Source organism: Melozone crissalis, unplaced genomic scaffold (genome assembly GCF_028551555.1).
Source record: "Melozone crissalis strain CALT ecotype California unplaced genomic scaffold, PUWL_Pcris_2 ptg000027l_1, whole genome shotgun sequence".
Classification (NCBI taxonomy): Eukaryota; Metazoa; Chordata; class Aves; order Passeriformes; family Passerellidae; genus Melozone; species Melozone crissalis.
In genome coordinates this window covers 15,607,588-15,622,884 of record NW_026535805.1, presented here as the reverse complement: position 1 = coordinate 15,622,884, position 15,297 = coordinate 15,607,588, and the positions used below count along the sequence as shown (strand labels likewise).

Below are 15,297 nucleotides of genomic sequence, written 5' to 3'. Positions count from 1 at the left end.
GTGTGAGTTTTGATCCACCAGTAACATTCATCACCCATTAAAATAAGACTTGTTTGAGACACAGCAGGAAGAGGTCAGTAATGAGTGAACTGTCTAATCAGGGAATAGAGCATAAATCAAACTGAGTGCCCAGTCACACTCCATAAGAGTGCCATCATAAACATCAAGTACTTGAGTGAATACTCATAGTGCACACCTTGATGCAAGTGGCATTTGGGCAAACCAACACCAAGCACATTTGGAAAACTGTAGATCACTGTTGGACCATTCATTAACAACTGAAGACAATGAAAGACAAAATTGCTATAATATTTAAGGGCTGAAATAAAGCAATAATTCAAAGGTAACTTCTGTTTCAAAGAACACGCTGTCCAAATTTACACAATAAGAAAAGTGAATAAATGTGTAAGCAAGAGGTGAAGATGTAGCACGAGATCATGCACAGGTACTTTCAAATACAATTAATAGGCACAGACAAATAAGTTTGTTTTCCTTAACCTAACAGATTAACAATCCTGTATTAAAAATATTCATTTTGCTGCTTGAGTAGGGAAATTTAGCAATACCAACCAAGCTTGGCATGACCAAAGCAGAACACGCAGCCGTCTGCCCCATTGACCACAGACTGGATCACCTCAGCCACAGTCCCAGCACATACTTCAGCCTGTCACAGGTATTGGGAAAAAAAAAGAAAATAATAAAAATACAGGAAAGAAAAAAACCAGAAGCATTAAAAATAATGAGGAAAATAATTATTTTCACCAGAAAGGTGCACTAATGTCTTCCCTGCTCCAGATATCATGTTGAAGTAACAAAAAATCTAACCTGGCTTGTCTCATTCATGTGACCTGTGCTGTTGATGGGAATGACATTAATTGTATAAGCACATGAAGCAGGACTTTTGTTCTGGATCAAGTAAGTTTCATTCACTGATGCATAAACATCCTTTGTGGCATTAAAAAAAATACACATATTGTAAGGGGGTGCAGTTGGTTTGTTAAAACTGCCTATTTAAGGGATTTTAAAATACAGTTTTGATTAAAAAACAACACTGAGGAATTTTTGCATGCTCAGTTATTTGCCCAGTTATGGACTGAGTTTAATTCCACAAGCATGTAAGTAAGGAATGCAAAGGGAACAAACAGCTCTTTAGAATTAGCTAAGAGACCCAACATTATTATGAGTCTTCTCAGCTTTTTAAAGTACTAGACTCCATTCTGAAGACTGTAGCAGTATTTTAAGGAGTACAACACAGAAATTTACCCCAGGCATTCTTGGATTTAGGATTCAAGCAGGCTGAATGGTTGACAGTGCTCCTGCACGAACTGCTTAACAACAGTGGGTGAAACTCAATCAGAATTCACAGTTTAGGCCTCCATGGGAAGCACTTTGCATTTGACAACACATCAAGTAAATCCACCCTGGTGGCTACTTCTAGACTATCTCTACAACAGAAAATAAAATGGGCCAAGAAAGGGACTGTTCACAGGCCAGCCCCTTGAACTGCATTGAGGCATTAGTCTGCAAGGTGCTAGCTGCTTGGACCAGGACTGGGTGAGGGACTGACCTAATGACACAATTATGTGACAATAATTTAGATGGCACTGTATCCTAGATCTTTTTGGTTTATGAATACAGAGCCAGTCTTACAGGACTGTTTTCTAATTATACTTTGCAATGTTACTTTACTCTTTTACTGTCTTCATGACATTTACGTAACATAGTTCATCAAACCAAAGTCTAATAAAGATAAGAAACCTGAATATATACTTATTAATAAAGACCTGTGGATTAAAGTTCCCATCATCTTATTGCAAACTGTACAATAGAACACTGTAAAAATAATCCTCGATCCCTTAGTTAATAGAGGATTGCATTAGAGAACTGTAGTTCTGATCACATCTCTGTAAACACTCAACAATAATATTTTATAAGATACAGTAACTTGTTGATATTGAGGATTTTCCTATTAGGCACCATTTAGCACTATTATTGAAAGTATAATTTTAGGAGAAATTACTTACAGTAAAGAATAAAGAAAGCACAAAATTATTCAGCAAAAATTTAATAAACTGAATTCATTATTGATGGCCATGGCAGACCAAATTTAGCCCTGGTAGAAGTCCACTGAAAGTTCTACTGCTGCAACAGAAATGAGTTTGGCTCTGGTGCACACCTCTGCTTAGATAACTCTTCTGATCGTACAGGGCCTACCTGTGATGCATCCTGAGGGAAAACTGCATCAAAAGCAAACATCTTGGGTGGAACCTGGCTGCCCCTTTTCTGGAAAGCATTCTGACCTCCGCAGGCCAGCGGGTCATACAGCGTGATCTGCTTCTTGCGGGGGTCAACTTTTAGGAAAGAGCTGGACTCAGACGTGTCTCTGGCAAGCGTGGAAGAAATGCGCACCATGACTTTGACCTGTCAGCAAACACACAAAAGATGAGCACATTTCATTAGTTTCACTGGTTGTTCTACAACTCGTATGTTGAATGAATTTTCTAGCTACTCTTGACCAAACCATATTTGCTTTTTGTAGCTAGTGTCTCAGTGGAGGCCAGTGAATATGCAGGTAGTATTAGGCAAAATTTGTCCTGAGCTACAAAGTGAATGAAGCCAGAACTCTCAATCTATTTCAACAAGCAACTTGTGTATTGAGAATTACAATGCACATCATGATGTTTTAGTGTCAGTGCTACTCAAGTACAACGAGGAAGTATTACAGCACCTTGCCTTACTCTCAATATAAATTGAAAATTAACTGTACCCTGGTGGCCCAATTAGGAAAGCTGAAAGGTACTCTAGACTGCTAAGCTTTCAGAACTGCTGTGGTTTCTACGAAACAGCCTGATCAATAAAAGCCCATAAAAGGCAGATCTATAATTTACACCTTTGCAATTCTAATCCAAAGCAAAGATGAAATGCACAGTTCTGAGTGCTGTCATCAAAGAGTTGTGAAAAGACTCCCATTTTAATGGTAAGATTTTGAACATACCATCAAGGGAGAGAATGTAATAAGCGATAAAAGATTTGTTAAAACATGTTAGCTCACAACTCATTAAATAGCTACATAATAAGATGTTATTCCTGAGACAAAAATAAATCTTCATAGATTTAATGAGGTTATTCTGTATCCTTAGCTGAGTTGGTAAGCAATTTTGTTAGTAAAACTGATGACAATCAATCTAGCTTTGGTTTACCCCATAAATTCACCACCAGCAGACACGTGAGCTCCTGACTTTAGAGGGTGGACACCACCTCTTTGCCACTTCTAGTCACACCTGCACAACTTCCTCCTAGAGCAGATTGGCATTCACACCAACTAGGCAGAACTTTTATGTTAATGCTCCTTAATCATATGTCACTTCTGTCAAACCCACCCACGTTTAGCATGCAAGTGACCACGAAGGGTCATGTCAGCATAGGGTGGGAGCACATCTGCTGCTGGAATGGCAGATGCATTCCGGGAGGAGGTTGTAACCCCTGAAGCTGGGCTGCAGTTCCTGTTGGTCTCACTGAGACTGGTGCCCTTTGTATGCAGGTGTCATCTCATGCTGGCCCAAGCTCATCCTGCATGCAAATAAATCAGCTGCTTTGAGAAGCAAAATCTGGGAAAATTCATTTTTCACACAACTCCTTTGAAGACAACAGAATGAGACCAGAGATTAACTAGTATTATTCAGTATTTCTGTGACATCTTCTCTGTATGACAGTGAGTCAAATGGGTAATTTGACTCCAGTATTTTAACCCGGCAAAACAAGTTGTCATTAAATGGTGAAATGGTCACAAATCTGCTCACACAATTTCAGTTTTACACAAGTATCCAAGGGAAAAAGGAAAAGTATCCCTTGGGTAGGAACGTGTTCTCTTGCTCAGCGGAGCTGCTTATGAAACTTAACCTCTAACTGTAAAAAGCCACCTCCAATGTCTTGCCAAAGGCATTCTTCTGGACCCAACCCTAAGCAGAGCTGCCTTCTGATGAGGACAACAGCAGCCAACACACCCAGTCAGTCCACATGAACTGGGCAAGGTCTGTTTATTCCACCCCTAGGTCTCCTGGAAGATTGGAAGGGAAGCACTGGTCAAGTTAGCAGGGAGGGAAGGGAGCACAACTATAAATCCATGGGGAGCAAGAAAACAAAAGGCAGTATCAATCCTGTGCTGTTTTCCTATTTTCAACTTCACATGCCTTTGGCTTTCTTTTACTGTGTCCCACATTTTTAAGTAGATACCAATATCACGAGTATCAGACTGATCTGCAGGGAAACAAAATAAATACTATTGTTCAACTACTTTAAATAAAATACTTGCATGCTTTAGAAAGCTCTTTCCCCATAAGTTTATGTGTATTTTTGGCTGATGTGAAACCATGTCCTCCAGCTCCTTGATCTTTGTGTGCAAAGGAGACCTAACAGAATACTCTGGGCTAAGTTTTTTGGGGTTTTGGAGAATGGACAGTGTGTGAGTGTGTGAATTTAACAACCTGTCATATACAGGCAGTCTAAGAATTCTTTCTGGCCTCAAGCTGTATGGGCTTGCAGTGTTAATAGAAGCTACACTGGCTTTGTTGTGATATAATATCACTGGCATGGGTCTGGATTTAAACCTGTTCACACAAAATCAGATTAATACCTGCCACTTCTTACGGAAGGAATACCACAAATCCTCCTAACTTCCAACAGCTATAGTGATAGAAGCTAAGGCATCAGGTTCCTCTTTCCCGCAAGGAAAAAACCAGTTTAACTGAAATCCTAAAAATTTACTACCATCAAATAACTGGAATGAACCTCTATTAAAAAAAAAAAAAAGTGCTCAACTCAGAAGCCCCAGGAACTGTCAAACAGCATATATTGCTCCTCAAATCTGCCAAATATAGACATTTCTCATGAAAAATAATGCTATTGCCATAAACCTTTGTACTTCTGTGCATTAGGGATTTTGCTTTGAGACCTAATCGATCACAGAATCAAATGGGTTGGATAAAAACCCCGTAAGATCTTGAGTTCAACTGTTAACATATAACTGCCAAGTCCACCACTAAGCCATGTCCTTAAGTGCCATGCCTACACAGAATCCTAGAATAGTTTAGGCAGGAAAAGATCACGTTCATTTGTTGTAGGGTAGAGGAATATCGTATTGATTAGATGTGGATATCCTCTTAGCTGGACCACTTTTTACTCATCATGAAGATGTCTGTGTGCCTTGGGATACCACATCAAAGGTAATTCTGCTCATCTCCTTTTAGATCAGCCTACAGGAGCTGTCTCCATCTGAGTCAGTTGTCGGACCCCTTGCAGGCAATAGAGTGGAACAGACATTTCTAGCACTAAATTTGCATGTTCTGTTTTATAACAGGTGAATTCTATAAATACCTCTTGCTTTCTCTATAACACCACAGGCACCTTAAAAGTTTACCTGAGATGTAGGTGCCTACATTGTAGGCTGCCTAAAATTATTCTTTTTGCTCCAAGCATAATAAAAATGCTTTTTCTGGGAAGCACAGTGCCTGTCCCAAATTCCATAGCGCGCACACACACACACACACACACACACCTGTGTGACAGTCTCCAGCAATAATACATGTCAACATAAAAATAGGCACATGAGTGTCATGGACACAGAATACAAGTAGTAACAATAGATTATTTGAACTCATCTGGAAATTTGTAGGCACTTAAATATTTTTCAGGCCAGTTTCACACTAGTGCAATCCTCTCAAATTACTCCTGATTTACATTACATTAGTTGAGAAAACAATTAGATCCCATCTGTGCAGACTGTATGTCCCCTATATTCCATGGGAGCTATGACTCTAACAAAAACCCAATGGGCAGGCAAGACACAGGCAGACTTCTGTCCTGAGAAACACATTCAGAACTACATATATAACTGTGGCCCAATGCACTGGGCAGACCAAAACAGATTTTATAACATCTGAGCCAGATATATCTTCTGAAAAGACAGGCAAGCTTGTGGTCTGGGAATCAGCCTGAGACTGGGGACCTAGGACCCATCCTGATGGCTGTGTCCAAATGCAGTATGACTGAGCTTTTAGGCCAGTCTGTCCACCTGCCCAGCTGTAGAGGAGGCAGAGTCACACTTCATTGCCAGGCACACAGAGATTCAGCCACTGCCTGGCCTCAAAGATCTGGCAATAGCCATTTTTTCCACACCCCATTATGAAACATTATTATGTTTGTAACCTAAATCCAAGAATTCAGGCAAAGCGTTTCCCAACAGTAGTTATGACAAGAGTAAATCAACAAACAGCAGTAAAAATGATGGGAGACCACAGCTTCCTGCTCTGCTGTTTCACAGTCCTTCATGCAATTATTAGCTGGGGGATTAGCAGGGGAAGTTCAGAGTCTGTGCTGGCTCCTGAAAATCCACACCCCAGGAGAGGCAGCACAAGGATGGGCAAATGTAACTCAGCCAGCTATGGGGATAGCACAGGAACTTACTGGACTTAAAAACTTCAGCTCAATTTAAGGAACAGACAGGCTGAAGATCATGATGCTGCTCTGGGGAACTCAGAAATACAGTATGGTTAATTTGAAACTAACTGAAAAGTGAAGTTTAGAATGCTAATACTTTATGCTTGCAATTTACATTTAAATAAAGAATAAACTGAACTTCTCTTTAAAAGGAATAAAGGTTTTCTGCTTCACTTCCTTCTGTCACTACTTCTGTCACTAGTCCTTCAGTCCACTGCTACAGTTTCCCACTAATCTCTTGTAATTGAAGCATCTCAGAGACACCACTTGCAATTAAGGGGAGCACTCAGTCTGCCAGAAACTCTCGTTTGAATTCCAGCCATCAGGTCTTGGCAGTGCCCAGCCTTAGATGCACCTCTGACTGTTCCTATGGGGAAACATGAAAGCAGTCTCCTGAGACATGTGCTCTTGGTAAAACAAACAACCTGGGCCTAATTTTGATCTAATGCTACACCCATGCAAATCTGGCTGAACTCAGCAAGAATTACTCTAGCCTAGGAGTGGAGAGACAGAATAAAAGAAAAGGTCACTTATTCTCCATCACTGCTGTGCCTTTTACAGGATATAACTTCTCTTCTTAGGTCTGCTCATGCTGGTAGCATTTTTTAATGTGTTTTCTCTTATGAGTTTACAGTATTTCACTAGACAACTATTTAATCCAACAGCACCCCCATTTACTTCTCTGCATTTCAGTTCCTGCCTTCATAGACAAGACTTGTTCTTACATGAGTTCTACAGTCATTGAACTCCACAATATTACTCCAGATGTGAAATGCCACATCTAAACGCAGAATCAGAGCTGTACTGTTCACTGTTCAGGCTTCCTCAACAGGTTTGGGGGGGGGTTTTTGTATATTTGTCTATGTAATTATTTCACACATACATGTGTGTATTTCAATTATATGCATAATTTTTTAAAGCATATACATTTTCTGAATATTTTTTTTCATAAATTTCTCTCTAAACAGCAATTATTGGCATGATGGGTTCCTTCATGGGGTACCATTCAGTAGCTTACTTCTAAGATCAAGAGAAAACCTATGGGAAATGCTGTATTATCACTATGCTACTGTACTGTAAAAATAAGCATAAAACTTTTAATCAACTCTATGAAAATTTCAGTTGCCTGAAGCATTTTTCTTTCTCTTGTTTTATCTGATGCATCCCTATAAACACACCTACTATTTCTTGAAGAAGGAATTTGCTAATTGCAGGATTTTCCCCAGATAAACTCAATTTGTGACCTGTTGCAGACCTTTTGTTATGCTCATACTCTGTGGAGAAGGACAAAGGTTCAGCACACTCTGCAAAGCAGAACTGGTGCCAAAGAAACAAAAAAAAGAAAGCGGCGTCCAGGCAGTGACACTGCCGTGTCTCCTGTGCCCACAGGGGTCTGTCTGCAGGACCAGCAGCAAAATGAGCAGGGGAGGTGGGAGAGGCAAAGCTGTGTCCAATCTGTATCACACACCAACAGCTACAAACACAGACTGCAATGAGGCAACACAAGCAGAGATCCACTCTGGGGATGTTATAACTTCCTTCTACTCCTGCCTGTAAGATTTCATTTGGGGTTCATTTATCTAATTACTGCAGGGACGGGGCTAGACAGCTGTTGCTTCAGGCACTGTGCTTGCCTTTATGAGCTGCTTTTCTCATCAATCATTTGAGCAGCTTCTGCTGGATGTGTTCTGGGTAGTGGTGGGAGGCAGGGGCTGCAGTGCAGCCACACGAGAGACAGGCCAGCCAGGACTATTGAGCTGTTTCAGCACTCCATCAATGTAATGGCAAATCACTGGCTGCAGGAATAGCCTTATTGGAGGTTAATGAAGAGTAGGTTTTGTAATTTCTCACTGTTACAGTAGTAAATAATGGTGTGAGACATGCATTTTTGCTGTAGCCAGCTGCAAAGTACTACAGCACAAGAAAATCTAGGCCATCCCTACCTTGTGCACATACATGCTTTTGCATGAGGGATGCAAAGTTTGAAACCTTTCTACTGTGCTCAGACAATATGAAACCACCTGTTAAGTATTATATATATATATATATATAAGTTAAGTTAAAAGATTTTTCTTACAGATTATGAGACAATTAGTTGATCCTGCTAACATGAAATCTAGGAGGTCAATATAAACAGACTGACCCAGAATGCAACAAATGCAGCATTGTATGAGTGGACATTGCTTTAATGGAAATATGATCACATTTAGAAAAAAACACAAACAAATAAACTCAGATGAATTATGTCAGTGTAATCTGGTCAGGAAGCATGTGCAAACAGGCCTTGTTCTTGCTTTCTGTTTTCACAAAGGTAACACTCCTAGGCTTCAGCAGTGCTTTGCTTCACCACAAATTAGAAAATACATAGACCTGCTCACTCTTGCTGTTGGTGGAAATGGCTGTAATGATACTGATGCTTTGGAAAAGCAGTGAAAATAACTGAAAAAGCAATAGCATTGAAGCATGCAGGTCTCCTCTTTTGTTACAACAGTTCCTCTGTTTCTATCTTGGGTAGTTGCTAAAACTTTACTGGTGCATAAATGCCATCCTGTACAGCAGTGGAACTAATCTGGACCTCTAGCAATAATGGGAAGTAGTGGCTGCACACTGTACCCAAACACCAATCATGTTATTCAAAAAATTTGCACTTATCATGATTGCACACTTTTTCAGTTGGACAATGCAACTTTAATAATAAATTCAGTAAAATCTGGTTTGAAATATGCTCAGGTCACAGCTCAGTGGTTTCCTGTACTGTTCATGGCAGCAGTAGCTGTGACTTTGTCACTATGGTTTGGTACAGCTGAAAGGCAATCCTGAGCACCAACACTGTCTGAAAACAGCATTTGCATCAGACCAACCATTCAGCTCTAACACTTCTACTTCAGCATTTACTAGATTCTAAATTAACAGAGGGCACTGCAACTTTCTTCTACTTGCAAAAAAATTAATTAAACAAAGAACCAACTCCCCCAAAAAAACCCCAAAAAAATACCAACCAAAATAACACCCCAAAACCAAACCCAACCCCCCCCCCTGCAAACAAACCAACCCCCTCCCTCAAAAAAAAACCCAAAGAAGACATGAGGATCAACCCATCATAGAAAACAGTCTTTTTTAAAGGCTCCCCACATGCAGACCGGTTTCCTGGCTTTCCTTTTGCTTCCTTATGATCTCTTTAAGGTAAGTCTGTGTTTCAGAACTGCATAACTAGGCAGGAGGAGGATTTTTCCCAGCTTCTGACATTCTCCATATACCTGTATTTATGATGGGACCAACTCTTTAAACATCACTGAGAGTGGCATTTTCATAAGAACTGAACAAGCCAAAACAGCCTTCAACAATCCCAGCATGAACAACATGGGATCAGCTGGCAAATCTTGCCTTCCCTGAAGCAGTGGATCTGCAGGTAGGTAAGCATGCACCCACTGCCTACTGGCTCCCACACACTACTGCAAAAATTTACTCTGCTTCCCCTACTCTGATGAGAATTTATTTCTCTGTGCACAGGACAAGTACAGTTCACTGCCATGATTTTCAAGATCTCATCTTTTCCTTCAAAATCAAGCACATATTTCCCTTCAGTGATTTTTAGAGTGTTTCCCCCCTTCCTTTCTTCCTAGTTATTACAATTTTTTCCAAATAGTCTTTAGACACACAGTATCTATGTAGTAAATTAAACAAGATAAAAACTTCTACCTGGCACAAAATGGAGAACTGGAATTCCCTGTAGTTCTTGCCCTCTGCTATGGTATGGCCATACCCAGCAGTCTGCAAGATGCTCCCTTGCCCATGCTAATTTAAGAACCATGCCTGGAATTGTTTGGGAGAGACAAGTGCCCAACACCATGCCAGGGACCTTGTTAACAATGCAGAACTACAAGGATTGAGTGCCAGTGCCCAGGAATATTTCTTGTTCCTGTTTAATTTATTTTATAGTCTGTACCAGGTTTAGTTCCTTCCCAGTAACTGGGGTATGGGTCTGTTCTGGATTTATGATGGGAACGGTGTTGGTGGCACAGGGACATTTTAGTTACTGCTGAGCAGAGCTTACATAGAGTCAAGGCCTTACAGCATCTCATGTCACCCTGCCATCAAGTAGCCTGTGGGTGCACAAGAAGCAGGAAGGGGACACAGCTGGGAGGGATGGCCCCAAGTACCTGAAAGGATATCTCCCCCAGCAAGGCAGCTCAGCATATAAATCTGGGGGAAGCAGAAGAAAAAGGGAGATGATCAGAGTTACAGCCATTACACATGAGGAAGCCCTGCTTTCCTGGAGATGGCTGAGCACTGCTCACCAATGGGAAGTAGTGGATGAATTCCTTATTTTGCTCTGCCTGTGCCTGAAGCTTTTGCTCTTTCTAATAAACTGTCTGCATTTCAACACACAAGCTTTCCCTTTTACCCTTCTGATTCCCTTGCACATCCCACAGGGAGAGAGGAAGCAAGAGGCTGTGTGGGGCTGAGCTGCCTGCCACATTAAGCCACAGAATTGTCCCAGTCACAGATCCTTGCACAGCTTAGCCATGTTTAGCATTGTCTAAGTTAAATACAAGAAACTCAGTCTGTGCAGGAGTGGCCTTCCAAGCATGTGATGTGCCATATGCCGCTCTGTTCTATCCCAGCCTGGCTGGATATGTACAGATCCTACAGACAGATCAGCCAAACCCATTAAACACATTTGCAGCATCAGCAAGGCAGGCTCTCTAAAGGAACTTCTCTGCTCTGGTGATTGATGGCAAGGCTGCTGTCACTCCTGCTGCCTGCATGAGGCTGCCATCAGCCCCCTGGGGAGGGGAGACAGCAATGGTGACTCACTTGGCTCTTTCTCATAGGCCGTGCTCTTACCCTGCTGTTGTGCACAAAGACCCAAGAGAACTTTGCTTTCCTTATTTCAGCTTCCTCTTAGAAACCTGCCCTTCCAGCAAAACATGACTGAACTGCCTCGGCTGTCACAAGGACTGGTGTTGATGGAAAGCAGAAGCAGTATCAACAGTAGCAATATCTCAAGCACGTGCCTTGATAATTATGTCTGCTATATTCTTTCTTAAAGCCCCAGTTTCCCTTCTGGGGAAGCTATGGAAGAGGTGCACAGGATGCAGCTTGGTAAGTACAAGCAGCAGGTCATCTTACCACTAATTAAAGAAAGTGCAGCACTGAGGGCTTCACATCATATATTCTCAGGAGATGAGGAATTCCAAGATGAACAAGGCTCTCTGGGGTTTTTTTTTGTCTAAGGAAACAAGAATTTCTATGGAAAGAATGCAGATAAAAGACAAAGTTTCCTTTTCACATGTCTTTGAGATGTCTTTTCAGTGTTAGAGAAACAAGGGATATACAGGTATTGCAAAGAGATGTATAATCACAATTGTAAGCTTTTCCATTATTTATAAAGATGATCTCCATGACTGCATACAAAAGCAGATTCCCCAGTCCACACATAAAAGTGTACACCATGGCACCATAAATAACAAGCAGCAATACAATCAGACAAGAAGGATTTACATTATTTAAACCAAGTCAGAAGTGAAAAATTGCAGCTTAATGCATGTAAGTGTGGAAAAAAAGATGTGTAAAACTTTGGAGTGGCAGCTGGTAATGACAGACAGTAAATAAAATGGACTGTTCTAGCTAGAAATTTGGGAATTTATGGTGAGGAAAAAAAATCCCAAAGAAAGCACAGGGGCACATTGTGAAAGAGAGTCTATATAAATGGAAGGGGGCACAATCATCATATTAGGCAATAGAGGTGAGATATCTAATAAGTGCTTGGGTATTCAGAGGAGAAATCCAGTCTCCAGAGGGAATATAAGCAGCCTCCAGCACTATATGTTGCATGAAACAATCAGTAGAAACTTCAAGGAGCAGAGCTAGATGCTTTAGTGAGGAATGTAATACATCACAGTGTCATTGAATTCAGCAATAATTCCTCATTTACCTGGAAGCATATGAGATGAGGATTTGACCTTAGTTAGGAAAAACCAGCAATAAAATTAAATTTGGAAAAAAGGAAATTATAAGACCTGAGTTCAAGCAATGATATGATCTATATTTCCAGTGAACATTTCACCTGAAGATCCCTCAGGGCTTTGCAGTCTTCTGACAGGATCAAGACATATATTTACAATTATTCTTAATTTTCAATGGCAGGAATAAAGCCTAAGAGTAAATAAATCATCTAAGATTCCAGGAAAAGTGTGCTTCACCTAAACAGACTACCTGAATTCTGGTTCTTCCCTTTCTTATCCCATAACTGTAGGCTATAATGTTTACAAGGGCATAAACATAATATTACATTTACTTTTTTTTTCATGTTGTATCCTGTTTAATGCTACCCTCATGCTTATATCTTTGGCAGTGGTCCAGGGAGGCACAATAACTTCAGAGCCCTAGTATCCACTCAGAATTAAGGAGATCCATTTGTAATGCTATACATTATCTCAAAAGTGCTTTTTTAAACAGAAATCCATGCAACAGACTTTTTTTGGAGGGCTTGATTCTGCATTCAAAACAAACAGAATTATCTATTGTAGCTGGAACAACAGAATAGAAGACACGGTCATACAAGATGCATCTGAAGGTTGGTATAACTCCATAATATTCCATCTCCAACAGTGATCCCACATTCTGGCCCATGAGCCTCCCACTGTGGTGGGTGCACTGCCATCCCTCTGCTCCCTCCCAAACTGTGCTTTGCCAATACCTCTATGGCTCACCTGGCACTCACATCCTATCAAGACTCACACTGGGAGGAACACATACTATCAGGAGAGAGCCACAGGCTCCAATGAGTCAACTTCCAGTCTAAATCAAATCTGCAGCCCCCTGGGAACACTTCTGGGGTTGGGTGTGTTTATAGTGCCACTTGGGGGATGTTGTCACTCCTTTTGGAGGTGGGGTGAGAACTGCCCCACAGTAGTCTCCCCTGGGCACACACAAGACATGAAGTTGCCTCTCCCAGCTCTTCCAGAACCAGTTGCTGAGGCTCTGCTTGCTTGTGCTTCTCAGACTTTGGGCTTTTTAATGCTTTCCCCAGTCCTTTCCCCATTCTATTGTTTTCTGACCAGCAGTGAACATCGTGCTGGGATTTTCAGTAGCCTCTAGAAGGCACTACAGCCTGACACTTGCCCCTTAAGGAAACAAAATCCAAGGAAGTCATATATCTGAGCAAATTTGTTCCTAAAAGCAAACACAGCCTCTGGTGGTACAAGGATGCTCTTACATATTTGGGAAAACCCAGACACATATAGTGCTGGTTCTAAGGATCTCTGTTATTACTCTGTGATGCTGACTCCTGGGCATGTATCTGACTCCAGGTACAGCACAGCCCATCTCCACTGCATCCTGTGCTCCCATGGGAAGAAAACCAGATATGCAGGCAATGAGGATGCTACTGTCTGCTTAGCACTGATCCTGGCCTGACTGATCAGAGAACCAAGATTCCATGAGTGTACTGCTTTCCTGTGGTTTTTTATTTTGTACTAAACATAAACATAACAGAAAAAAAATTACACCAAATCAGAGAGGCTGACAAACAAAAAAAATGGAAAGAAAACTGAATGGGAGCCCCTGATGGGAACTAAATGCAAACAATACTTTGACAAATGGAATTTGTGTCATGTCACAGAAAGCCACTAACTTCTCTTACCCTCAGCTGCAGTATAACAGCATAACATTGCCACTGACTCTCCTCCTTGATAAATGCAACTCTATAGCAACAAAAAACAGCCAGCGAAAAGCCATCTGCCTTGTGACCCCTACCACATGATTTCATCCTATGTTTGCTGCTTTATTAAATGTTGCAATAAATAGCAGCACTATTTGTGAATAGATCAGTAACAAACCACCTGCCCTAAAATTAATATCCAGTGCCTGTTAGCAGGCTTTCTACACGCCCCCAGCTGTAATTCTGCAATCTTAATTTGGGCAAAATTTCTATCCTCTTCAACCTCAACTGCCATTTTCTGACTTCTGAGTGCTTAAACCATGCAACCTTAACATTCCTTTAATACTGCTATTTGTCAGCAGAATAATTCATTCTGCTGTAACTTAGGAACTGTGTAATTCTTCTAGCAAGTAGCAGCCTTTAATGAATGGCACCTGATCAATAATGCAGAATTCAACATTTGAGAAAAAATAAAAAAGCCTTTTTCATGAGGAGTGTCTGCAGGAAATGTCAAAATCATTTATCAAGGGTCCAGGCTGATAGCCTGCAGCTGCTGTCCACAAGAATTATAAAAACATACATTGTTGATCCTGAAAATATGTTTTTTGTACTGAGTATAACTGGGTTTTTCCACAAAATAAGGACTTATTGAGTATGAATGCAATGGTCTTTACCAGAGTTTTGTTTAAGTAAAACTTTGCCACAATAGCACTTTGTCCCTAAGTTGCTATTTACACAGGATTATTTTAACTTGGTTTCCAGGTGCACCTTTAAAACAATCCTCACTGTAATTCTAGACAGGCTGAGCCACTTAATACAAATGCAAAAACACATTTGTATTTGAGTTTCAAAATCTCAGATTAACAAGATAATCAGACAAACATTACAAACAAAGACAACAGTAACCATTTTATCTCTTCCTGATATCTAGGTGCAGCATGTATCAAAGGAACAAGTAGTCTTCACTGGTTTGGAAAGCTTTTACATTTCTTAATAAACAGTCTAACAAGGAAGCACAAGGTAACTCCAGCTCCTCTGCTGAAAATTCTCATCCAGAAGTATATAGAGTAGCAATAGTTAGGGGCTACAATCACAATTCACAAACAATGAGCAAGATTATGAAAATAGAGGTTTAA

General features: G+C 40.7%; 1 protein-coding gene across 1 annotated transcript in view; it reads right to left on the bottom strand.

The window, feature by feature from the left end:
* Positions 1-15,297, bottom strand: part of KIF26B (kinesin family member 26B) — a 270,240-nt gene that overhangs the window by 59,703 nt on the left and 195,240 nt on the right. Inside the window, exons 6-7 of the mRNA XM_054280550.1 lie at positions 2,215-2,421; positions 571-664 (exon numbers count right to left, since the gene is read on the bottom strand). Coding sequence (XP_054136525.1) covers positions 571-664; positions 2,215-2,421 — 301 coding nt within the window. The remainder of the gene's footprint in view (positions 1-570; positions 665-2,214; positions 2,422-15,297) is intronic.